This window comes from Panicum virgatum, chromosome 2K (assembly GCF_016808335.1).
Source record: "Panicum virgatum strain AP13 chromosome 2K, P.virgatum_v5, whole genome shotgun sequence".
In the NCBI taxonomy this organism is placed as follows: domain Eukaryota; kingdom Viridiplantae; phylum Streptophyta; class Magnoliopsida; order Poales; family Poaceae; genus Panicum; species Panicum virgatum.
In genome coordinates, this window is record NC_053137.1 from 57,654,706 (window position 1) to 57,679,873 (window position 25,168).

A 25,168-nucleotide genomic window follows, 5' to 3' on the forward strand; every position below is an offset into this window, starting at 1 on the left:
ATATTAGAGTGTGCTGAAAAAACATGAAGGCAATATTTTGGAGCACTATAGCTCAAATTATGTTATTTTCTATTGCTGCACTTGCTAGAGAAATGTGGCTGAAACATGTGATGTACTTGCTGCCAAATGTGACTGAAATCATGCCATTTTGTATTGCTGAATCTGACACTTAAATGTCGATGAACCATGTATTTTCTATTGTTGGATATGCTCCCGTTGCGGCTAATAGATCTATTTGAAGGGTAGGGGTATTTTTATCCAGATTTATATGTCTTGTGACTTGTTTGAGGTGAAATTGTTATTATATGAGCTATAGTATCTTTCTACAAAAGAATATGTATTTATAATAGCTTTGAGAAAAACAAACATTTTTAGTGGTTTTCAGCAAAGTCACGCTTCTAACAATGTCCTATGACAAATTTTGCCTAGCCCGAATGTAGTAGCGTTGTTTAACACAAGATCCGAGGTGGTTCGGGCAAAATTCATCCTTTGCTGAGCTCCCGAAAAACGTCTTTGGGGAAAACAGACTCTACCCGGCCCTCCACCACGCCATCGGTAGGGTTCCGGCGACTAGCCATGGCCGGCCGCCACCGCAACCCACTTCCACACTCCTACCCCGGCGGCAGCGGCGCTGGCAACCACCCGCATCATCCTCCGCTCCGCCACCCGCATCACCCCCACCTCCTGCCCCATCACCACATCGACGACTACCGCGAGCCGCCGCGCCTGCCCCCGCGCCACCACCCCGACGACTTCCGCGACCCGACCCGCCTGCCGCCCGGCCACCCCGACAGCTTCCTCGAGCAGCAGCCGCCGCATCTCCGCCACTTCGCGGGCCATGGCCACGGCGGCGGTCCCCTGCCGCCCCAGCCGCACATGCTGGCGGCGCTGGAGGAGCGGCTCGGTGCTGAGATCGACGAGGCGCACGCGCTGCTCGCGCAGAACCAGCGGCTGGCCGCGACGCACGTCGCGCTCGTGCAGGAGGTCGCCGCCGCGCGGCACGAGCTCGGCCGCACCGCGCGCGCGCTCACCTCCGCTCAAGAGGAGGGCAACCTACGTCTTCGCGAGGTGCGGATGCTCTCCCCCCACGAGCTTCAGCGTGCTGAAGCCTGAATGTATCTTCGTTTCTACGCATTACAAGTTTGTTTGCAAATACATACTTATCTGGAAACAGCGTGCTCAATTTAACCCAAGAATTGAAGCTATGTAGAGCTTCAGCCCTGGCCTGGAGGCTCTCTTATGTTTGTTTGGTGTCTACACAGACATAAGATTCTCCCAAGCTTGCAAATTTAGGTCTAATATGACTTCTCAGTGTATATTGTGTGGCAGTGGATCTATTTGGGACTGGGTCATGTGAACTTGAAACTTGTAATGCCATTAAATCAACATTCTGTTTTGTTTAAGTTTATAACACTCCCTTGGGCACCGTATTTGGAGACCACCACCCTTTCATGATAAGTTTGTGCATGACATCCTAGGCCACTAAAATTGCCAAAATAAAAAATAAAAACATGCATGTGCACCTTTTTTTTGGGTCTTGTATAGGACCATCAGTTGGAAAATATGAAAGAGGATATAGAAATGCAACCTGGGCACACATCTGCTAATCTTTTTTGCCGGGTCAAGCACCCCAAACCAGTGTTTGTTTCCTAGTGGTATTTGGTGTGTCCCAAAATAAAATCTGCAAATCGCTCACCTGCACTCAGATTAAACAACTAACACCCGCAACCGTGCCAATGAAACACGACATATAATTGAAAAAGAGGCAAGTTCGCCTTGGGTTTTGGCTGCCTGTGGGTTTGGTGGCTGGCAAGGCAGGGAGGGAGCTGGGTTGCAATTGGGTACTAGATAGGAGAGCCTCCTAAGTAGAAGAGACAAGCCACAGAATTAGAACCTAAGTTTCTTTATGCTATACTTTTTATTAGTTACACTTGTATGTGCGTTTTCCAAGAAATTGCATTAGGTTTGAAACTGCATAACTTGAATAAGTGGGATTTTTATGTTTTAGCTTGACACAAAACCTCTTTTTCAGGTGACATTTTCAAATACTTACATGCTATATTATCATGTAAATTCATGTATCTTTGAGTCTATGACCCGCCTGGCTTAGTTGAATAAGATAGCTCTGCTCCCTATCACATGATAAAGAGAAGCGATTGCGGAAGAATTGTAAACAGAGCAGACTGCCAGAAAGATTGTAAACGTGTCAAATAAAATTATGGTTGTTTTGGTTGTAATGTCCAAAATAATTTATAGGTCTATGAGCGATCAATGAAGATGGAAGCAGAGCTCCGGGCAGTACATGAAATGAGAGCAGAGCTTGCACAAGTTTGTCTGGACATTCAAAACCTGGGTGCAGAGCGACATGAACTCATGGGCCAGGTGCAGGGACTAACACAGGATTTGGCTCGTTCAGCAGAAGACTTGCAGAAGGTGTCTGCACTAAAAGCTGAGATCCAGGAGATCAAACACGAAACACAGCATTTGAGGTAGATCTCTATTAAATCTTTGACCAATTCCCGTTTTTCAAAACAGGTCTAAGGTTTTTCAATCCATGGCATATATGAAAATTGCATTCAGACTTATAGTGGCATTTTCTTTTCTTTTCCCTGGTTTATCTTTATTTCCTCCCCAATAGCATTATCGGTAATCATTGTCGTAGCCATTTTGTTCTTCATTCAGACTTATAGTGGCACTTTCTCTTCTTTTCCCTGGTTTATCTTTATTACCCCCCCCCCCCCCCCCCCCCCCCCCCACAATAGCATTATCGGTAATCATTGTCATAGCCATTTTGTTCTTCCCTTTCACCTGGTCCTTTAACCGTCTTGGCTGTTCTGCCTACAGTCAAAACACACCTCCAAACTGGAATGATATGTCCCTCAAGTAGATCCAATGGAATTTCAATCATCTGTTGAGTAATACAGCGAAAGGCAACTTTACAATGAATGCCTTTGCTTTCTTCAACTTGTATGGTACTTAATTATGGATCAACATGCAGATCTCGTATTGAGCTTGAGAAGAAAGGATATGCCGAGAGTTATGAGCAGGGACAAGAGATGCAGAAGAATTTAATTTCAGTGGCTTCTGAAGTGGAGAAACTCCGAGCTGAGGTTGCTAATGCAGAGAACAGGTCACGGGCTGTCATGTCCGCAGGAAATCAAGGTATGATCTGAGTAGGAGGAAGCTTATATTTTTATTTTTTCTGTCCAGAACAGCATTTGAGTATGTGAATAATAGGCGGGATTGCCTTGGCAATAAATCTAGCCAAATGTTAAGATAGTGTTTTAAAAGATGCTTCCGAGTGATTATGAATTTGAGATGTGAAAAATCTGTGTGCTAAATCCTGACCTATCTATATTCCTTATTCTTTATGAACTACTAGTAACTACCATCCTGTTGTGAAACTTAATGGTGTGTTGGCTGTTCTGTATCAGGCATAATAGGTGAACCTGATTACCTAGTTCAATCTTTGTATGTGGTATGTGTGATATAATTTGTGCTGACTACCATGCAGGTTATGTTGGAAGCTATGGGAATCCCAAGGGCAATTTTGCCCCAAATCCTTATAACACTGGGTACAGCATGAATCAAGTATGTCTTCTGGCCTCTAGTTCATTTTATGCAGGACCAGCCCTCACATCCCTTAATCCTCATTTGAAGGGGCTTCTCTACTGCAGGCAAATGCTGCCGATTCTGCCTCTCAGTATGGACCTGGCGCAACACACGCTTCATGGGGTGCCTATGACATGCAAAGGGCATCTGGGCGGAGATAAATACCAATTTGCTTGCCCATTCAGTAAAGTGTACACACATAACTCCGGCCGTGCATTCCATGCAAGTGTTGTGGTGGATAGAGCACAGCTTGACAAATGGCACACAGATTTACTTCTAGCTTATCTTCCCATCAGCCTGTATAAGGGAATATATACACTTTTTGCCGATGAAGTCGATGTGATGATTGTGTTTGTGTATGAGATATTGACTCTAGCCCAAATGGTTATCAGTGGGGTACGAGTGATGCGATGTTCAATTGTGCATAACGTTTAACATGTACGGCATTTTTGGGATATTCAAGCGTGCAAAACCCAACTCAACAGTTCATAAGAATTGGATTGAATTTCATTATGATAACTGCCATATTGCCAGAAATCTCATATGCCATCTCTTGCCATCTAACGATCTCAACTATCTGTTGGCCGTCCAATGATCTCAACTGCTGAAGTCGAGTAAACAAAAATAGTTTAACATGGCAGTAACTGATGGAAGACTTCTCACATGAGAAGCATTCTGAAATTCTGCGGGCTGAGTAAACAGGTCGCAGGATCACAGCCCCTGATGCACGATGGTATCAATAGAAAAAAACATAGAACAACGAACCACTTGATACATTATAGCAAAAAGAGAGAGAGAGAGAGAGAGAGAGAGAGAGAGAGAGAGAGCAAGAACCACTTTACATTCGGCGTCAGTAGCAGAGGAAGTGATAAGCTCAGTCTTCGACCTATGCTTCCGCACTAACATGATGGATACATCAAGGGTAGTTATACATACGCAAGGCGAAATCTTCAGTGTGCTTGCAGGCACAGTGTGCAGACAGGCCTTATCTAAAATCTAGACCACCACAAGAGTATAAGATGTACAAGATACAAGCATCAAACAGTCCACAAGTTACACACAAACTTACCGCTCCCTAATGCCAAACTGTGCAATGGCGTCATGGAATGTTATTTGCTACCAGTAAGCACTGCACAGTGGAAACAGATGACACGCTTATGATCTTATGCTTGTGGGAAAACTTTATTGGGTGGGATATTTTCACGCCGCTCAACATAGGCGGCCGGGAACCACCCGGCCTTCCCTCGGCATTCTCCTTCAGCCCAACCATTGGGAGCAATCTGTTGCAGGCACGGAAAGAATAAGTTGTCATACAGTAAAATAGTACTGACAGTCAATTAGTTGAATAGTTTCTGTGTTTATTGGTTGAACGGGCAAATTCATCCCTATATTGCTTCCACCACAATATGATTATTTTCTTTAGTAACTGATAGACTGATTCATCCATGAAAGCCTGTAGGCAGTCATTCTGCACTCACTGCAGGAGGGCATGTTCCCACATGCTAATTTGTTAATCTTTGACCTGATAGTTTCTTATGATCACATAACAATTCTGAAAGACAGAGGGAACTACATTACTTCCACAGCTGAAATTGTTAAGAACACACTAACCTGACGAACAACAACATAATCACCAACAATTAAGCTCAGTTCCTTCTCTGTGGTTCCATTGAAGTTATGCACTGCCTGCAGCACAAAGAAAAAAAAAGGTCAACATAAACGGAAGTATATGTATTCTCTCTTTACTGCTGATTACTCATTTTCACCTCAGCAAGGAAATATTGGGATTTCTCAGCACGCTTATGAGAAGATATAATAGGTGGTGCAGATTCTCTCTTTTGCTTCTCAGAGGACATCTACAGAAAAAGAATTCATGAAAAAATAGAAATGCAAGAGAACTTTCATAACCTACCAATCAAAGTGAAAAGTGAAAACTCTACCTCAGCCTCAACGTCATCAAGTATTGCAGCTAATCTCAGATGGAATAATTTTTCTGCTTCTACCTTCAACAAGATGAATGGCCAAGGATAAGAAACAGATGAATGAAAACAAATGCAAACATAATGACCATTATTATGAGCAGGCAGTCTCACCATGCCAACCAGACGCTGAAGGGTTACCCGTTGCTGCTGAGATTCAACAGCCGCAAGAGCAGCTGCTGCTTCCTTTCCTAACACAGCCATACTTGCCTTGTGCTCTATCATTTTAGCTTCGGACTGTTGAAGCTTTGTAGTGTGCTCCGGAATTGGAGCTTCTCTGACCCGTGCCTTTCTTCTAGCAATTTCAGCAGACTGTTGCACAAACAAGAAGGATCAGGGTGCATGCAAGTAATGAAGTAACAATAATCAAAACTAGCTCACATACAAGGATCTCAGCTTCATGTCTCATCCGGCTATAACGCTGTGCAAGACCACGAGCATCTTCCAGGGGTGTGCCCATAGACATTGCCCTCAATGGGTCTATAGTCTGAAACGCCAACAATTGGAAGAATGTATCTAAATGAAATCAAATAAAATCAAAATATAATATCTAACGCATAATGAGGCTCTTATACTTGTATCAAACGGAATATATTTCAGAGTCTGAGCTCAAATTTGAACTGATAAATGCTGTTCTACAACCACAATATTTTCAAAATTATTGTGCAATGTGCATGGTTACCAATTCCATACAGAAAGTAGTGAAGTCACATGGAAGTAAAGGACAAACAGATACAGAACGATATAGATTTTTAACATTCTGGTTTTGAAAAACTAGATAATTCTATTTTAATTGAATCACATGGGCTCGCGAAAATTTTACTAAAATAAATCCAACATTTTCGATATTCTGGGGCTGTCAGTACAATCTCTGGTTGCCAATTGCAACTTCCAATACAAAATACATGCTAAAAATCAATAGAATTTCTAGAATTTCCAGAAAGTAAAATCATGCTAAAAATAAGTCACTTTAAAGGGCTTACATGCATCTAATTTCCATTAAAAGCTATTTGATTCCACTAATATTAGCAACCCTACCCATAGGTTTGTGGTAGTTATACCCTGGAATATGCGCATTCCTCATACCACCAGGCAACCAAACAAGAGACTTCAAAAGCCCCTACCCCTAAATTCCAAAAATTGTCTTCAAACAAAGAGGACATATGTGGGAAATTAACCCAAAGAACAAACAACACTTACCTGGGAAGATAAAGTTCTGTTGAAATCTTCATACTCTTTCTCAATATTTCTCAAAGCACCTCCGTATAATGATGCTGCTTTTGCAAGGGCTTCATCACTTGCATTATTTTCACCTCCATATCTATAGCAGTCCTCCGAAAATTTTGTTCCTGTAACCAAAAGAAAGAACAGATGCAACTGTTTAACAAACCATTTCACTAGATCTTCAGTTAGGGGATTCGCATATGAGCTTCAAAGCACAATTGGAGCGACTAAGCTGAATTTTTTTTATAAATATCCTAGCAATAACTATGAAAAGAATTAAAGGCATGCTTGGTTGGCTACCAAATGTGGACATGCCAAAACGTGGGCATGCCTATAAGTTTTGACACTCATTTGGTTGGATTCCAAAAAGTAGCCCACCTAACTAAGTGTTATTCTAAAATCTCAGGTTAGCAAGGCATAGCAATAACTCCTTCAATTCCTTTTTATAAGACATTAGGATATGAGGAAGTCTTCCAAGTATACTTTGACCATTAACTTATGATATATTATCAATTGGTATAAAACAAATCCTACTCAAAGATATTTAAAATACGAATCTAACAATACATATTTTATTTACTAAACATGTTAAGATTTGATTTGTTCAAAATTTGTAATTTTGAATCCCAATACACCCTGTATTCTGAAATGGAGGGAGTACTGTCTGTGATAACTACAGGCAGAAGTTGTTATTCTAGCTCATAGCCTCATACTAAACTAAATTCTGGAAGGTGGACATCCAATTTCAAACCCTAACTAATGGCTCTGCCATGTGGGAAAATGTAAATAAGACATTTTTTTTGCGTTTTTCCTATTCTGTGAGGAAATCTTATCCTGACAGAATAAAAAAAGGATAACTGACATGAACCACATAGGCACCTACCCACTTCAATATGCTTGTTTCCAATAGATACCAAACCTTCAGCTGCTCTAACAATGTCCTTCTGGAAATCCTGTTAATGTGTATACATCAGTTAAATTTAGCAACTACCATCATAAAACTCAATAAAGCATATATTGCAATCATATAGTTTTCACTTCCATATTCAATTTCAATGACTTAGAAAAAGTATTGTCTAATGCATTGAATATACAAAAATTATGTGTGATGTAGTACAGATGGTTAAGTTCATTAAGCTTAGCATTCTATAGTGAACAATGCTAATATAACATCAATTTTTGTCCACATGTTCACATCACATAGGTAGGTCTTATGGCTATCTAGAATCTCCCAGTCTTACCCTTCCAGAACGAGTAGAGCTATACAATTTGTCGAGCTGTTGATGTCTCTGTAGTTCAACCTCATCGATTACAACGGAATCTGAGCGCTCATAACCAGTAGTGCTGAACTGCTTTATAACAGCCTGATAATGTAAAATCGCAAAATGTCAGCAAGGAAATAATTAATTTTAAAGCACCAGTAAACATTGCATCCACAAAAATTGTAATTTTAAAACAATAGAATCAGCTATAAGGCCATAAATGAGGTCATTTTCATGTTCTCTGCAATTAATGCCTTGATTGAGGGTGTGTACAGAAGAACTTGAGTAAACTACACATAATCAAACTCTAGGATACCCTCTTTAGTCAGACTGCTTCAGATTTATAAGCATGGTTTTAGGCAACAAGTAACAATATAGCAGGGATCGTTTATGTTTATTGCCTTCTTGTAATTAACAAAGAAAAAAAGGCTGGAAAAAGAAACTTCAAAAATGCGGAAAAAAGCTGCAAGTAGTCAATTCCATATGTAGTAGCATGACACCTTTTCTATTGATACCAATATACCATTATGGTAGTATAAGTTCAGATAGACAACAAGGAAAAGTTGTGTTGTTAGAACACATGATTGTTCAAGTACAAGAGAAAACTATAGCGCAGGCAATTTACAATATAAAAAGTGACTACTAGGAATGCAATCAATACACGGAAACAATTGTAAGAAACAAAAAAGCATTCATTATCCCATGAAGCTAGGCATGCCATTCCTGTCTATTTGTGTGAATATGATGTCAATCAGACCGCCACATTACAAAATAGGCACATGTTTCTGATTCCTAATGCAAACATGGCGCCTCAACCCTAAACATAATGAGATACTAAATCTTAATTTACAGAAGGGACATGTTTCACATAACTACTCACAGAAGTCAAATCAGCATGGCACGGTACCCTTCAACTAACATATAATCATCCAATTTGTCCTTACCACGCTTCCATCAGGTAAGGACTTCGCAATCCATAGAGCGCCATAATTATTACACGTGCCTTGGCTACTATAAGTCTAGAACTCCAAGTGCCGAATTCAGTGCCTACTGAAACACAAAACCTTATAAAAAATGTTTCTTTCCTCCGCAGCCATGGAATCAATTAACTGCAACAGTGGTTTCACACTAGAGCCACAATGACCAATTCACATTCCAAGAAGTGCCATTCATCCTGGAAACGCAGCCAGTGGGTCCAAGCTCCAAACCCACGGCATGCAGATCCACGCGGCCCAAGAAGCACAAATTCGCATCGAACACACAAGATCCAACCGCAGGACAAGCGCGACACCCCCCTAAATCCGGCAGCAAAATCTCGCTTCCATATCCTGGCGGCAGCCTCGCAACACATTGCCCAAAACTAAACGAAGCGAGATCGCGCCCATTTTCTTCGCGCACCGGCAGTAACACAGAATCGCGAGGCGCAAGGAAGAATTGGGGTGTTCGGGTGTGGGATCCTGACCTGCTGCTGCTTGGCGACCTGCTCCTTGAACTTGCTCGCCTGCTTCCTCAGCGCCTCCATCCCTCCCCCAGCTCCCCCTCTCGCTCCGCTGTCGCTCTGACGCCCACGCACAATTGCACAAACCGCCGTCGACCCTACTCGGACGGCGCGGCACCGGCACCAACACGCTGCTGTTCCAAACGATCACGGCCGTCCGTCCGTCGCTTCTAGACTCTGGAGAGACGTCGGCATAAACGGGGGCTCCTATATTAATTTCTGGAACATGTACAAGCTATTAATCTATAAAAGTCCATTAGACCCAAATTAAATTCAATATTTTTAAAAAAATAATTCAACATTTAAAAATAGTAGATCTAATATTTTTTATAAATTATTTCAACATCTCAACAAAATAGATTCAACAAATCAAAATTTAGATCAACATTTCAATCCATCTTCTCCGGTGCCGGCGGGGAACAGGGGCGGCGGTGCGCGGCGCGGCGGCGGCAGCAGGGCGGCACAGTGAGCGGGGCAGTAGCAACAGGGCGGCATAGCACGCGCGGCAGCAATAGGCCAGCAGCAGCGCGCACGGCGGCGGCAGGCCAGCACAGCAGCAGCGCGCCGCGACAGGGCGCAGCGGCGGCGGGCGGGGTGACGGCGGCGCTGGCGAGGAAGCACAAAGGAAGAAGGTTAGGATTAAAGAGATCTAACGCACGAGAAAGTTTGTACGAATCTCAAAGACTGTAAGATAGAGATAGAGAAGTAAAAATATTATGGAAGATAGATAGGATTTCCGGTCATGAACGCGGTGTCGCCTTGCCCGACCCAGGAAAGCCCAGCTCGACCTTCTTACGAGGAGTTTTTAAAATTTTTATATTATTTAATTTTTGATTTTTCAAAAATATATGCCGCAATTTTTTTTGCAGATCTGGCCTCCTGTCGCCAGTTTAACTGGCGGTAAGGACATACCGCCGGATGAACCGGCGATATCGCTACAATACCCTATCGCCGGTTCATCCGGCAGAATTTTTTTGACCTGGGCAGGTCATTTTCAAAAAAACATAACTAATATATATAAACTCGGATGGTGATAAACTTTAAATGAAAATTATAGATCTCGACGAGATCTACAACTTTGTAGTTCAAACTTTTTTCATTTGGAGCCATCTTGGTGCTCAAATAATCGATAAATGCTCCAGATCTAACATTTAATTTTGGATCTGAAACTTGTGACAATTATTTGAGCACCAAGATGGCTTCAAATGAAATAATTTTAAACTACAAAGTTGTAGATCTTGTTGATTTCTATAATTTCTATATAAAGTTTATCTCCATACGAGTTCATATAAATTAATTATGATTTTTTGAAGGTGTGTTGTCCAGTGTTGAGACCAAAATTTAAATTTTAGATCTAAAATTTGTGTCGATTATTTGAGCACCAAGATGACTCCAAATGAAAAAATTTTGAACTACAAAGTCGTAGATCGCATCGAGATCTACAATTTTCTTTTGACCTGGGCAGTTTATTTTTAAAAAATCATAACTAATTTATATGAACTGGTGTTATCGCCAGTTCATCCGGCGGTATGTCCTTGCCGCCAGTTGAACTGGCGACAGGAGGCCAGATCTGAAAAAAAAAAAATTTGCGGCATATATTTTTGAAAAATAAAAAATTAAATAATATAAAAATTAAAAAAAGTCTCTTACGAGGGAAGAAAGATAATAGCCCACTACACTTCCAGCCAATGGAAGCGCAGATCAACCGACAAATGGCCCAACTAGGGACGCCTCAGGCTCGCGCCCACAGCAAGGGGCGGGCCGGGGCTCTCTCTCTCTCTCAAAAAAGGGCAAGTCCCTCAAAAAAAAAAAGGGCAACGGCCAGGGCGGTTCAAAATTTCCCCTTCTTGCCGAGCTGCCAACCATCTTCTCTTCCGGTCATCTCCACTCTCGCCGTTCCCCCAGCTTCGTTTGACTCACGCGTGAGAGAGGAACGGAGAGCCGCTCGTAGCCGTCTCGTCTCGCGTGCGGCGATCGCTGCAGGGTTCGATCCAGAGGCTCTCCGTCGCCGGCCATGGTGATTCTGGACCGCACGCCGGGGGTCACCTCCAGCCCGCTCCAGATGTCCTCTCCTAGGGTTCCGCGGGAGGAGGCCTCGCCGCCCTCCGACCCCATTCTCCCGTACCTCAGGTTCTCCCGAATCCCCCTCGATACCTGCCTCAGTCACTTGGATTTCGCTTAGTGTTTGTGCGAATCCGTGTGGAAGTTTGCTTCCTCAGAGTGTTTCAGTGAGAGATTCCGCCGAACGGGCGCGTGTGCTTGTATCTGAGGGTCCGCCGTTGACTACTTAAGCGTGTTCAGTTTCGGGGGTAGTAGTTTGGGCGTGTGATTTAGCTTGCGCGGTCTGGCTCCGCGGTTCCGCCTGTGGTTGCTCATGCGTATGATGTGGGATTGAACTGGGATGCACAACTATGGCGACTCCGGACTCGAGGCTGCAATGGTGTGATAGCTTGATTTCAGCTCCGATTTTGCCACGCTTTGTTGTTTTTGTTGATTGTTCGTAGTTATGAATCACGCACATCTTATAAGATTATCACTTATCAGCGTGATGTGCTTCCCTGTTGGCATGAGCTTCTATAAATGTCCTTGGTTTGCTTAGGTTGGTTTCTGGGTTTGTGTTCAGGTCTATCAGCAGGGCGATGGATGAGCTTGGGACAGGGCCACAGTGTGACCCATCAGCCTTAGACCAGCTCAAGTGTTACTTGACCGAATGCATTAGAAAATATGGGGATGAGTACCAGTACTCCACTGATCCACGCCTCCTGAAGATCTGGATTCTCTATGTAAATTTTTACCAACTCTGACCTCATTCCTTCAGGGTTACTGGTTGTTCTATTGCTTATTTTCTCCAGGGTCTTTTGTGATTCATGCTGTTTAGGCAGATGCAACTGATGCCTTCCCCAAGGTTTACAAGCAGCTGGAAGAGAAACGAATGTTCTTGGAGCATGCACTGCTCTATGAATCATATGCATTGTATCTATGTGCTGAAGGGAAACTGCAGGAGGCTGACAAGGTGTATGCGATTGGTATCTCCAGGTTAGTATTCCACTCGAAGTTCACTTCTTTCTGAGAAGATACAGCCTGATGTTCTCATGTCGATGTGATGGTAAATTATTTTTTGTGGCTTAACTAGGAAAGCGGAGCCCCTCGACCATTTGCAGAAAACACACTTGACATTTCTGAAACATCTGGAGAATTTTGTAGAAGAGGCAGACGTGGATGCACAGGTATGATGATGTGATTTAGTTGTTTTTATCCTGCATGTTGAGCACCACACTTTCGTATTCATCAAACCTTTCAATATTCCATATTGTTTGCATCCATGAGTATGTTGACCATCGAAAATAGCTCATGGGTATGTTGCCTATTTCAAATAGCTCATGGACTCTGTATTGAATTGCAACCTTCATATCAGGATCTCATGGTTGCACTGTGCCATTTGACCTATGGTCATTAGACTGTCAGTTCTGTATTGTCACTGGAGTTCTCAGCACTCTCCAGCAAATGTTCTTAACTGCTGTCCAATCGGAAAATTCCACATTGTCTATTTTAAATCATGCCCATACATTACTTCAAAGTCTATCAATAGATTTGTATGACCAGAAACTGGACTAGCTTGCTACTGTGAAAAACTTGCTTTAATTTCTCTGCAGGGTTCATGTGAATTTTGTACTACAGAGAAGAGATAATATGGTCTTTCAACTACTTTTCGTTTTATTTGAATTGTACTTGATTTTACAGATATGTGGTATATACACATGTAGAGTCTTTTGCTCCTGTGTGATGAGTAAGTCTTAGCTTAAGGCACTCTCCTAAGATAGCAGCATTGTATAAGCTGCACATGTAATCCTGTGATGTCACCCATGACCTATATTAGTATAGGAGATCAGCAGTGACATGTAGTTTCCTTAACTAGTAAGTATATCTGCTGTACACAACAGAAGTAGCAGTAGTCAAAATAGATTTTACCACTTCAGGCAAGTAGTAAGTCTACCGACTTGTACCAGTTTATATATGCCCCTTTGGGCTAGCAATCGAGGAAGCATTCTGCTTCTATACTATCATTTGGCACCAGAGCTAAAAAAAAATTCTGAGAGACCTGTGCTCCTTGCCGTGTTGCTTTCTTCTCTGTCTTGCTGCTGAGAGAGTGAGGCGCCATGTCTTCAGCTCCAGGCGATGCCCGGCTCCGCACCTATCGCCGCCGTTCCCCTTCTCCACCACACCGGCGTGGCAGAACGCAGAGACAGACCAGAGAGGTGGTTGTCCAGCGCGTCGTGAAGGAAGTCAGCAGCACCCCTTACCCGCAGCTCACTCGCACAAACTATGAGGACTGGAGCCTCTTGATGCGGGTGAAGCTGGAGGCCAGAGGGTTATGGGATGCAGTGGAGCATGGTGATGCTGATCGGCAGGAAGACCGGATGGCGGTAGATGCCATCCTCTCTGCTGTGCCAGCGGAGATGATCCTCCCGCTCGCCAGCAAGCACACAGCGAAGGAAGCTTGGGAGGCGATCAAGTCAATCCATGTTGGCTCTGACCGTGCAAGGAAGATGACCCTACAGCGCCTCCGCCGCGACTGGGAACTGCTCTCCTTCCACGACGGCGAGCAGGTTGACGACTTCGCCCTACGCCTCTCCGGGATGATGAGCTCGCTCTCCATTTATGGTGAGCAAGTCTCGGAGCAGAACGCCGTCGAGAAGCTACTTCGAGTGGTTCCAGACAAGTATGCGCAGATAGCCCTGTCTATCATGACGCTACTTGACACTGACACACTCACCATTGAGGAGGTGACCGGGCGCTTGAAGATGGTGGACGAGCGCCCTGCAGCGACCTCTTCCTCGGTGGAACAACCCCAAGCGGGAGGCAAGCTGTACCTCACCGAGGAGCAGTGGGAGGCACGCTGGAAGGAACGCTACTCCGGCGAGGGGACTTTTGCTGGAGGCTGCAGGACCAGCCACACCGGCCATCACCGACCGCCACGCAAGCAAAAGAAGCAAGGTGGCTCAGGAGGAAACAGGGCGCCCCGCTGTGATTCCTCTCGCGATCCACCTCGCGATCAGAGGCAGTCCTATCGGTGCCTCAACTGCGGCAAATACGGCCATTAGGCCAAGGATTGCCGCAAGCCTTGCAGGGAACGGGCCAATCTTGCCGAAGAGGAAGACGATGGCCCAGCGCTGCTCATGGCGGAGGTCTGCGCACCGCTGGAACAGAGCACTTTGTTGTGCTGTTCTAGAACAGAGGAGGGAGATGTTGCTTCACCAAAACAGAGCACTTTGCTCTGCTGTTCCAGACCAAAGAAAGGGGGCTCTACTTCGCCAAAACAGAGCACACCTACTCTGTTTGAAGTCCATCTGGAGGAGCCACGCGCCCAACTCCACCTCAACTCTGATGGCGACCGCCATGCTGATAAGTGGTACCTTGATACCGGTGCAACGAACCACATGACCGGCCGGCGAGATGTCTTCTCCGAGCTTCATCCACCTCTAGCGGCGAGCAGCAAGCTCTAACAGGCGTCCACTTCATCCCGCGCCTGAAGAGCAACCTCATCAGTGTTGGGCAGCTTGATGAGAGTGATGCCACGGTGGAGATCAAGCGTGGGGTCATGCGCATTTGAGATCTGCATCAGCGGCTACTGGCCAGTATCGAGCGGGGCTGCAATCGGCTCTACACCCTGCACCTCGACATCGACAGGCCTCTATCCCTTGCTGCCCGCGCCAACGACAATGCCTGGAAGTGGCACGAACGCTTTGGCCACATCAACTTCAACGCCCTGCAGCAGTTGGCGAAGAAGCAGATGGTCTACGGCCTGCCAGCGATCGAGCACGCAAATTAGTTCTGCGACACTTGCGTCCTCACCAAGCAGAAGCGGACGCCATTCCCTGCTCAGGCGAAGTTCCGCGCTGAGCACGCCCTCGACTTGGTTCATGGCGACATCTGTGGCCCCGTCACGCCTGCAACTCCCGGCGGCAAGAAGCATTTCTTGTTGCTGGTCGACGATTATAGCCGTTTCATGTGGCTGCTTCTACTGGAAGCGAAGAGCGACGCACCAGCAGCCATAAAAAGGTTCCGGGCTGCAGCAGAACTTGAAAGCGGGAGGAAATTGAAGGTCCTACGCACTGACTATGGTGGGGAGTTCACCTCCCTCGAGTTCGGTGATTACTGCGCGGCGAAGGGGGTACAACGCCATCACTCGGCGCCATACTCGCCGCAGCAGAATGGCGTTGTGGAGCGGCGCAATCAGATCGTCATGGCGACGGCACGCAACCTGCTCAAGCAACGCAACATGCCCGCCAAGTTTTGGGGAGAGGCTGTGTCAACAACCGTGTTCCTCTTGAATCGGGCGCCAACCAAGGCGCTCAATGGCAAAACGCCATATGAGGCATAGTACGGCAAGAAGCCGGCCGTAAGCTTTCTCCGCACCTTCGGGTGCTTGGCGTTCATGAAGAAGACGCGGCCTCATCAGTCCAAGCTAGAAGATCGCAGCACTGTCGTTGTCTTCATCGGCTATGAAGCTGGAACCAAGGCATACAGGGTGTTTGACCCTGTGTCCCAGCGCGTCCACATCATGAGAGACGTGGTGTTCGACGAGAAAAGGGGCTGGGACTGGAGCAAGGTGGAAGAATCAGCAAATGGCGAGTGGCGGACCCAGGAGTTCACCGTCGAGTCAACCACCATGCTGTATAATGCTCCAGCACCTGCTGCTCCAACACCAATAGCAGCAGCATCACCGACTCCAACTGATGGGGGTGCAGAGCAAACAGCTCATACACCACCACCAGCGCCATCTGCAGCACCTACTGCAGAACAAGCTCCGGTGGAATTCGCCACACCACCACCTGATGCTGAAGACCAGCTTGATGTAGAGCACAGCGACACGCCTGTGCGCTTCCGCCGCCTGGACAATGTCCTCGGCGATGACGCACCACTGCCCGGCATGGCGGAGCGTGAGCTGGCTGAAGGTGAGCTACACATGGTTTCATCACTGGAACCTGCATCTTTTGCTGAAGCAGAGAAGAAGTTGGAGTGGCAGCAAGCAATGAATGAAGAAATCAGGGCAGTCGAGGAGAACAAGACATGGCGGCTTGTTGAACTCCCACCAGGACATCGGCCAATTGGGCACCGGTGGGTTTACAAGGTGAAGAAGGACGCTGCTGGCAACATTGTTTGCCACAAGGCCCGGCTCGTCGCCAAGGGATATGTGCAGCGCGCCGGCATTGACTTTGATGAAGTGTTTGCGCCGGTAGCCCGACTTGAGTCTGTTCGGCTCTTGGTCGCTACAGCTGCACACGCCGGCTGGTCACTCCACCACCTCGACATCAAGTCGGCTTTCCTCAATGGCGAGCTCCGAGAAGAGGTCTACGTCGAGCAGCCGCCGGGCTTCACCATCAAAGGCAAGCAACACCTTGTCTACCGGCTGGACAAGGCCCTGCATGGCCTACGCCAAGCACCACGCGCATGGAACATCAAACTTGATGCCAGCCTGCTGGAACTCGGTTTCAAGCAGTGTGCCACTGAACATGGCATATACACACGTGGCTGCAGAGATCAAAGGCTCCTAATTGGGGTCTATGTGGATGATCTCATCGTTACCGGCAGTAATCCAAAGGAGATTGAAAGATTCAAGGCAGAGATGAAGGCAAAATTCAAGATGAGTGACTTGGGACTGCTCTCCTTCTATCGGTGTCCTGACCCGGCGGTCCGGATCCCAACTAGTAAATGCTGCGTGTTTCCTCGTCCCAGATGTTTATGCAAGAGGCAACACAGTAACGCACGGGTTTATCCTGGTTCCGGCCACGGGGCCGTACGTCCAGCAAGGGGGTGTGCGAGGGCACTGTATTATCTTGCACCGGTGGTGCCTATAGTAGGGGGATACAGGCGTGGCGAGAGAGGGAGGAAAGCTCCCAGGTCTCTGCTAGAGGAGAAGTCGATTGAGGCGAGTGCCAATATCGAGTGCTGAGCGTCGTGTTCGCGTGATGATGATTGCGACGTCCCAGGTGATGATCCCCCTTAAAGGAAGCCCGTCTCCTCCTTTTATAGTCACAAGGAGGGGCAGTGCACATGAGCAGGGGATCGTGGAAGTCGTCGTTTTCCCCCGAATCGCGGGGGTGCAGTGGTCGAATACTGTTGGAAGTACACTGTGGGGCATGGCGTCGGGCGTGGCAGTCGTCCTAGATATCGTCCTTGGTCTTGCAGAGATCGCGCCGGCGTCCTGCCAGCCCCGGCAGGCGGCGTGGTCGTCGCTGTGGGGTGTACAGTCCTCCAGATGTGGCGTGGTGGCGCTCCGTGGGCCTTGCAGGTCAGGGTCTTGCGTGCACCAACGGTAGCGGGGCACGCGGCTGTCCCGGACCCCTCTGGACGTAGTGCTGGCGTGTGCACTAAGGAGATCCGGGGGTCACGTGGAGATCCCGGACCCCTCGAGGGGGAGGTCCGGGACTCCGGCTGCGAGTGCTGAGCGTCCCTCCTTGAGGGGCACGTGGCACGCCGGACCCCTTCCCGAGCAGGGGGCGGGTCCGGGGCCATACGTGTGGTGAGGTGGAGTTCGGTCAGCCGGAGTTGGCAGAATAGTAACGGAAACTGTGCCGAGCACGTCTCGTCCCGCGTCGCAGGTACCCAGTGCCGCCATAGCGTCCGGGATAGCGAAGCAGTGGCCGGAGTTGGCGGACGGGACTCCGGTCACAGCCACTGTGGGGAATGGCGGCCTGACGCCGTCTGTCCTGGGCGCTGTGGAGGAGTGGTTGGCATTCAATGCCTCCGTACGACGAGCGGGTGAGCGGCAGGGACGTTTGTCTTCTTTGTCGAGGGGTGGCCTCGAGCGAGGCGGAGATGTTTTGCCCGCTCGAGGGTAGATTCGCTACCCTCGAGCGAGGCGGAGATGCGGGGCGCAGTCGAGGGTCCTGATGGGAGCCCTCGAGCGAGGCGGAGATCGCCCCGCGGGTCCGAGGGGGTCGCAGATGGGCTGCATGCTGGGCTTCTTTGAGTTCTTTCCTTTCTTCCAGATTGGAAAGAGGCCGTGGGCCTTCGTCGGCTCAGTCGCCTAACATGTGTTTGTGTTTTTTAGGGTGATCTTAGTACCCCGATTAGGGTGTCCCTAATTGTGGTACCCGACACCTTCTACCTTGGCATTGAAGTGAAACAGGAGAAGGACAAGATCACACTATCTCAGTCTGCCTATGCTGCCAAGATCCTCACTGCTGGTGGAATGCAAGGCTGCAATCCCTGCATAGTGCCCATGGAGCCACGGTTCAAGCTGAGCAAGGTTAGCTTAGCACCTGCAGCAGATGCAACCTTGTATAGAAGCATTGTGGTGAGCCTGCGCTACCTCACACACACTCGACCTGACATCAGCTTTGCTGTGGGCTATTTCAGTCGCTTCATGGAAGCCCCAACAGCAGAGCACCTTGCTGCTGTAAAGCGAATTCTGCGCTACCTAGCAGGAACTCTGTCCTATGGGCTCCAGTACAAGGAGGAAGAAGAAAAGAAGAACATGAAGCTGGTCGGCTACACTGATAGTGATATGGCTGGTGACATTAACACTCGCAAGAGCACGAGTGGCTGCATCTTCTTCCTCGGCAGCTGTCCTATCAGCTGGTACTCGCTGAAACAGCGAGTTGTGGCACTCTCCTCATGTGAGGCAGAGTACATTGCAGCCACATCTGCTGCCTGCCAAGGCATTTGGCTGTCAAGGCTGCTCGGGGAGCTCCAAGATGAAGAACCTGCTCCCTTTGAGCTAAGGATGGACAACAAAGCAGCAATCAAGTTGTGCAAGAATCCTGTCTTCCATGAGCGCAGCAAACACATCGACACAAGATACCACTTCATCAGGAACTGTGTTGATCAAGGGAAGACAAGGGTGAGCTACATCAACACTAAAGATCAGCTAGCTGACATCCTAACCAAGGCATTGGGAAGGATCCAATTTGAAGAGCTGCGCAGCAAAATTGGCATGACCAAGATTGCAAAACTAGAAGAAGCCAAGACTTAGGGGGTGATTGATGATTAAGTCTTAGCTTAAGGCACTCTCCTAAGCTAGCAGCATTGTATAAGCTGCACATGTAATCCTGTGATGTCACCCATGACCTATATTAGTATATGAGATCAGCAGTGACATGTAGTTTCCTTAACTAGTAAGTATATCTGCTGTACACAGCAGAAGTAACAGTAGTCAAAATAGATTTTACCACTTCAGGCAAGTAGTAAGTCTACCGACTTGTACCAGTTTATATATGCCCCTTTGGGCTAGCAATCGAGGAAGCATTCTGCTTCTATACTATCACTGTGCAAGGTAGCTTAGACCTTAGACTTCCTAGTAACGTTAACTACAGGGTGAGAAACAGAAACCAATGTGGGATATTTTGTGGAGTTTATAAACAGGGCAGTTCATTTTTTAGTTATCTTGGTCTGCATGAAGATTCTTAGATAATTTTATCACCTCAGTGAGCTAATGAATTGCTGGCCTATCAGGCAGTCAACAATGCGTTAGCTTATATAATACAACAATAATATCTGTTTTACCTAGATCCATGTTAATTAGCTGGAAGCTTGTCATTTCAATTCCTATGGCCTGCAGTATAATAAGATTATACGAAAAAGAGCACATCTCTTATTGCTTAGACTGGTAATCATGTTATGAGTGAGAAATACAGTTGATTCTGGATTAGTCATAACTGCGAATGAATTTCAGAATGCACTTTTCTTTTTATTCATATCCTTCATATGTTCTATCATGAATTTAATAGTATCTGCTACAGAAATTTTTGTTATATGGTAAGACGAAATTAATTTGCATAGATTTAGTGTACCAAGTGTTATGGAGTATAAAAAAGGAAAAGGGATATGTGAGTTTTTTTGTGTAAAGATATAGCACTCCACAAGCCTGTGAAGTAATTTATTCAAAATATTATTATATTCTTTTCTATTAACTACGCATACTCTTTGTTTAAAGTTCTCATCATTGTTCATTCTTTTACATAGCATTATTTTCATGCATATAGTTGCCTCATGCCTGTCATCCTGGTGGATTATTCTTCACTCTGTTTTTTGTTTCTTGTCTCCAGCCATCAAAAAAACAGAAGAATGAACCTAGTGTGGTAGATCCGTGGTCTGTATCTTCTAGGAACACTTTACTGGAAACAGTTAACGATGACCTCAGGACGTTTGCTGTAAGTTCGCATACTAGCATGTGGAGTTTTTCTATGTATCACTTAACTCTCATCATGGGTTTGAAAAATCCTTAACAGGGCTATCACAAGAGTAACAAGGTCTACTACGGAAAGGTGGCCTTAACTTCTTCACAGCATATTTTAAGAAACAAGGTCATTGAATTAGGTATAACTCAAATTATTTTGTTTCAGTCTTGCACAAAGTTGTCATACATTCTGAACCATGTTCCTAGTTTGACTAATTGATGATTGATACTCCCAAGTTGCAATGAATAAATTAAGATTTCACAGATATATATATCCTCTTCTTTTGTTTCAATAAGCTCATTTGTGTTGTTATTACCAAATGCAACAAGGTGGCAGAAAGTATCAGATCAAAGGATCTACTGGCACTGGTGCTTTTGCTAAAGTATACAAAGCCACTGTTGATGGTAATGCAGAAGAAATTGTTGCTCTGAAGGTGAACAACGTTTCAATTGTCTTAGTGAAACTTGACTTTTCATAGTTTGTTGCACTGCTAAATGTCATTCATCACTTGCAGATTCAGAATCCCCCATTTCCTTGGGAATTTTACATGTATCGCCAACTTGATATGCGTATACCTGAAGTTGAGGTACAAAATTTTAGTTTTAGATAAGCCTCGACATTCTTCCATTATACCATAATGATGTTTATACTATGAAATGTTTTACTTCCAGCGACCAAGCTTTGGATACGCGCATGAAGTGCATATCTTCTCTGATGTTAGCGTGCTAGTCTGTGATTACCTGCCATATGGAACGCTTCTGGTAATTACAATAAAAGTCCTTTAGAAATCAGCTCTATCAAAACTACTTGATTATCTATGTTAGGGAATATGTAAGTACAGACAATTGATGTTTGCAATGATGTGATGAGATATAACTTGAACCTTCTGCAGGATGTCATAAACTCCCACATAGTAGTTGAGCGGCATATGGATGAAGTTTTATGCATGTATTATACCATTGAGATGCTGAGAATGCTGGAAACACTGCATAGTGTTGGCATAATCCATGGTGATTTCAAACCTGACAACATGCTCGTTTGCTATCCAAGGTAATCATATCATTGCTGTTGCCACTTTATGTGCCCCCTTTTCCTGTGATATCATTTACTCGGTAAGAAATATGCAAAATGCATTTCTTTCCTCTAGTATTAAGGCTTCAAACTGCAAATCCCCAAACATAATACCTGTACAGTTGGCCTGTTGTTGCCATTCATGTTCTTGGAGACTTGTTTTGGGTATATCACGGTGCTTGTATTCTTAGGAAGTTAGGATAACATATAGTTATGAGTCCCACAAACATATGCAATGCCTACAACTACAGGTAGGTATGGTGCTAGACTTAATTCGAGCTAAGAAAGATAAGTATTGGTGTGAACATTTGAGTTGTTTGGCCATGAGAGAAAACATAAAGTTCGTAATCGCTCCATTTGCTAGCCGTAACGGCTGAATTGATGGGTGGACAAACCTTAATCGTTTGCTGTAGTTCAAGTAGGCTTTCTATTTGGAACATGATTTTGATCCCTTTTATCTAAGGTAATTCATAATAAAATTTTCTTAATAAGTCTATAGCCCAGTCCTTGACCTTTCCCCCCATGTTTCAGTTCAACATGTAGCCTTGGTCAAGTCGTTTTTATTAACTTATTTCTAACCGTTTACTAATCATTGTCATTCTTGTACTCTTGGTACGTGAAGTGGGGATATCACAGAAGAAACCTTCAGAAGCGAAACAAGAGACGTGCAGAATCAGGCAAGCATATCCATCCTAAATACATTGGGCAACTTGCTTAGAGGGCATTGGAGCCCGGTTTCTGATGCTTTATGAAATCTGCGTTCCAGGGGCTCTGCCTTGTTGACTGGGGCCGCGGCATTGACATGAATCTTTTCCGCCCTGGCACCGTGTTCCACGGGGACTGCGGAACGTCGGGATTCAGCTGCGTCGAGATGCAAGAAAATAGGAACTGGACGTATCAGGTCAGGAGCCTGAGGTTTCCTCTGCTGCTCGAACAGTCACTGACTGAGTGACGCTCCCTGATGCAAGCGCGCTGGTCTCTTCTGCCGTTGTGCGTGCAGGTCGACACGTACGGCCTCTGCGTCATCGCGCACATGATGCTACACGGGGTGGCCATGAGCGTCGAGAAGGTGCCCAGGGCAGTGGGAGGCTACGAGTACCAGCCAAAGCTGCCGTTTAGGAGGTGCGCCCCCACCATTTCGAATTCTTCATTCGCCTCTCGCGCGCGGCGAACGATGTTACCGAGGAAGACGCGTAACCCCCAGACTCCCGTTGTCGCAGGTATTGGAACGTGGAGCTGTGGAAGAAGCTGTTCTCCACGCTGCTGAACGCGCCCTCCAACGGCAGCGACGTGGCGGCGCTCCGGGGCCTGCGCGCGTCGTTCCGGGAGCACATGTGCAGCAGCCGGCAGCTCGTCGGCAAGCTGAGCCAGATGCTGGCGAAGCAGAAGGCCTCCCTGTGCTCGGCCTGAGGCGCGCCGGCCGATCGCGTCCGCCCGGCTCCCTGCCTGTTCCGGAGCACCGCTGGTGCCTGGGATCTCCGTGTACTGTATCTCCGACTAGTATGGACGGGAAATCTGTCACGTCACCCTAAGGACTGTTTGACTGAGGGGACTGCTTTTGGAGCTTTTGATTTTTATCAGCTTGGTAAGTTTTGTATGTAATAACCATTGATCAAATCGGAACAACAGCGCCCAAAAGTCAAACGAGCTTGCGAGTCAGGCGAGCCACGGATCGCCTCGCTTGGAGCTCGCGCCGACGCTTCCCATGTCGATAAGAGACGGTTCCACCACGGAAAGACGTGGCGTGGCCGGCGCGGGCAAGCAAGCGACGGCCACGACGAACAGGGCTCCGCTCTCTCGTCCTGCCGGCGGCGCGGCGTGCTCGCCCGGCTCGTTTGCCTGGGTGCGCGTCCAGATCACGCCCACGCGCTCTTCCGCCGGCCATTTTCCCGGGTTGTGTCTGTGTGGCTGTGTTGCCTCTTGCTCGTTGGGTGGAGTCGTGGGCTCGTTGGGCGGGTCGGCGAGAGCCGAGAGGCCTCTACTACGTTGACGCCGTGGTGTTGGTTGGGCTTTTGGCTCTTGGCTGTGGCCAGGACTCTATCTCCTTCGCGATCAGGATTCAGGAGGAGAGGTTTGGAAGAAAGGGTTTGAATTACGTGCAGGGCAGGCCTCTGTTGCCTGTATTTCCTGGATGATGCGGGGCAGTCCAAAAATCGCGCAAGTCCATGTCCATGCCGTCACCGGAGAAAATTCTCGACCAAAGCTTACGAAAATTAGTGACAGGGCCTCCGGGAACGCCTCGATGCTTCTCTTCTAGTTATCCTTTGGCAAAATGTGCGGTAGTCGTTATAGGCGTGTGTCGTCACCGAGACAGTAACCGGATGACACTACCAGAATGATCGTGGAAATTCTACAGTGGACGATCGAGGGGCGGAGCCGACAGCATATACATCCATCGATGTCGTCAGCTGACAACGACGACTGGTTGTTGAAACTAAGCAAACTCTAGAGCATAATTAGCAAATAATGCCACTTATTGGTCACTAATGGTAATAGTAACACGTAGTAATGTGAGTGACACCAACATTCCAACAATGTTGTAGTTGTAGTACATGGGTGTGCCCTGCCCGGCCGTAGCATGCATGGACCGCAAGGTGCCTCACCGGCGATGGGCCGAAGGTGGCCGGGTCCGTCGGGGCATTGTCTTTTTTTTTGAAATAAAACATGGCATTGTCTTGGTAGGTGCATATGCGGAGCCAACACAACAATTCGGCTGCTGTTTGGATGCCCTCCAAACTTCGGCTCACCCAGCCCACTCCGCGCCCACACTAATTTTTTTCTATCGCTATAAATCGCTGGCAAACATACAAGACTTTCGGTCCAGGAATGATTACGAAGCTGGCCAGCGCCTCACCGGTGTGGTCATAGTAGCCTAGTAACAATGAGCGGTGAAAAGTAAAAATTACAGGGATCCTCACGGCGGCGATCGCCTGATTGCCAAGCTGACCGACCGGTGCTGTGTTCAAACGGTCCAAACTGCCCCTGACCAGATTACCGACTTACCGTCCGAGTTCACTTGCGCCGAGACCCGTCCGTCCATGCACCAAGCTCCCTGCTGCTGCTGCTGCTGCTGCTGCTGCAATGGAGCAACAGGGGTGCAGAGGAGAGAGAGAACCAGGCACGTACGTACGAGATCAGACCGCCGACCTACCGGGTTGACCTGTACGCGTGTCGCCGGTACAGGCCAAACACCCTGCTGTAGTTGTAGGCATGTAGCGACAGGGCCGGCTGTAGAGGGCAACAGCCCCACATCGATCGGCGCCAGGGAGAAAAAGTCGGCCTTGGATTCTAGCTAAGCTCCCCCCGCGGCGTCTGTGCACCGTAGTGCCGTAGGAGGGC

General features: G+C 46.8%; 3 protein-coding genes across 6 annotated transcripts; 2 read left to right on the forward strand and 1 right to left on the reverse strand.

Annotated features, from left to right (window-relative positions):
- Positions 1-479: 479 nt before the first annotated feature.
- Positions 480-4,040, forward strand: LOC120689094 (protein FLX-like 1). The gene is made up of 5 exons (XM_039971432.1): positions 480-1,068; positions 2,257-2,489; positions 2,999-3,162; positions 3,515-3,591; positions 3,678-4,040. Exons 1-5 carry the CDS (start codon positions 577-579, stop codon positions 3,771-3,773), a joined length of 1,062 nt encoding a protein of 353 aa, XP_039827366.1. The 5' UTR covers positions 480-576; the 3' UTR covers positions 3,774-4,040.
- Positions 4,041-4,432: 392 nt separating this feature from the next.
- On the reverse strand, positions 4,433-9,793 carry LOC120689102 (SH3 domain-containing protein 3-like). Of its 4 annotated transcripts, XR_005681209.1 has the most exons (11): positions 9,540-9,776; positions 8,057-8,179; positions 7,699-7,768; positions 6,792-6,940; positions 5,977-6,078; positions 5,706-5,903; positions 5,553-5,615; positions 5,379-5,468; positions 5,224-5,298; positions 4,641-4,892; positions 4,433-4,587 (listed from the first exon to the last, which is right to left on the reverse strand). XR_005681209.1 is itself a non-coding variant. In XM_039971451.1 (10 exons), the coding sequence occupies exons 1-10, from the start codon at positions 9,597-9,599 to the stop codon at positions 4,776-4,778; spliced, it is 1,029 nt and encodes a 342-aa protein (XP_039827385.1). In that variant the 5' UTR covers positions 9,600-9,793; the 3' UTR covers positions 4,433-4,775. The 4 variants fall into 4 exon arrangements, 3 of the variants coding, with proteins under 3 accessions (XP_039827385.1, XP_039827390.1, XP_039827374.1); XM_039971451.1 differs by having other exon boundaries at positions 4,433-4,892; positions 6,792-6,947; positions 8,082-8,179; positions 9,540-9,793; XM_039971456.1 differs by having other exon boundaries at positions 4,433-4,892; positions 6,792-6,947; positions 9,540-9,785.
- A 1,571-nt stretch (positions 9,794-11,364) lies between these two features.
- LOC120689126 (mitotic checkpoint serine/threonine-protein kinase BUB1-like) lies at positions 11,365-23,488 on the forward strand. Its single transcript, XM_039971464.1, has 14 exons — positions 11,365-11,705; positions 12,199-12,358; positions 12,454-12,611; positions 12,709-12,802; positions 20,627-20,731; positions 20,810-20,897; positions 21,088-21,191; positions 21,273-21,344; positions 21,430-21,519; positions 21,651-21,808; positions 22,452-22,506; positions 22,596-22,730; positions 22,830-22,951; positions 23,050-23,488. The coding sequence occupies exons 1-14, from the start codon at positions 11,590-11,592 to the stop codon at positions 23,237-23,239; spliced, it is 1,647 nt and encodes a 548-aa protein (XP_039827398.1). The 5' UTR covers positions 11,365-11,589; the 3' UTR covers positions 23,240-23,488.
- Positions 23,489-25,168: the final 1,680 nt, after the last annotated feature.

Coding starts and splice junctions, on each gene's coding strand:
- LOC120689094 (XM_039971432.1), top strand. CDS start 577: ATGGCCGGCCGCCACCGCAACCCACTTCCACACTCCTACCCCGGCGGC. Junction 2,490..2,998: donor CACGAAACACAGCATTTGAG/GTAGATCTCTAT, acceptor ATCAACATGCAG/ATCTCGTATTGAGCTTGAGA. Junction 3,592..3,677: donor CTGGGTACAGCATGAATCAA/GTATGTCTTCTG, acceptor TCTCTACTGCAG/GCAAATGCTGCCGATTCTGC.
- LOC120689102 (XM_039971440.1), bottom strand. CDS start 9,599: ATGGAGGCGCTGAGGAAGCAGGCGAGCAAGTTCAAGGAGCAGGTCGCC. Junction 6,941..7,698: donor AAACAAGCATATTGAAGTGG/GTAGGTGCCTAT, acceptor TTTTGGTTACAG/GAACAAAATTTTCGGAGGAC. Junction 5,616..5,705: donor TTCAGCGTCTGGTTGGCATG/GTGAGACTGCCT, acceptor ATCTTGTTGAAG/GTAGAAGCAGAAAAATTATT.
- LOC120689126 (XM_039971464.1), top strand. CDS start 11,590: ATGGTGATTCTGGACCGCACGCCGGGGGTCACCTCCAGCCCGCTCCAG. Junction 21,809..22,451: donor ATGCTCGTTTGCTATCCAAG/GTAATCATATCA, acceptor TGGTACGTGAAG/TGGGGATATCACAGAAGAAA. Junction 22,952..23,049: donor CCAAAGCTGCCGTTTAGGAG/GTGCGCCCCCAC, acceptor CCGTTGTCGCAG/GTATTGGAACGTGGAGCTGT.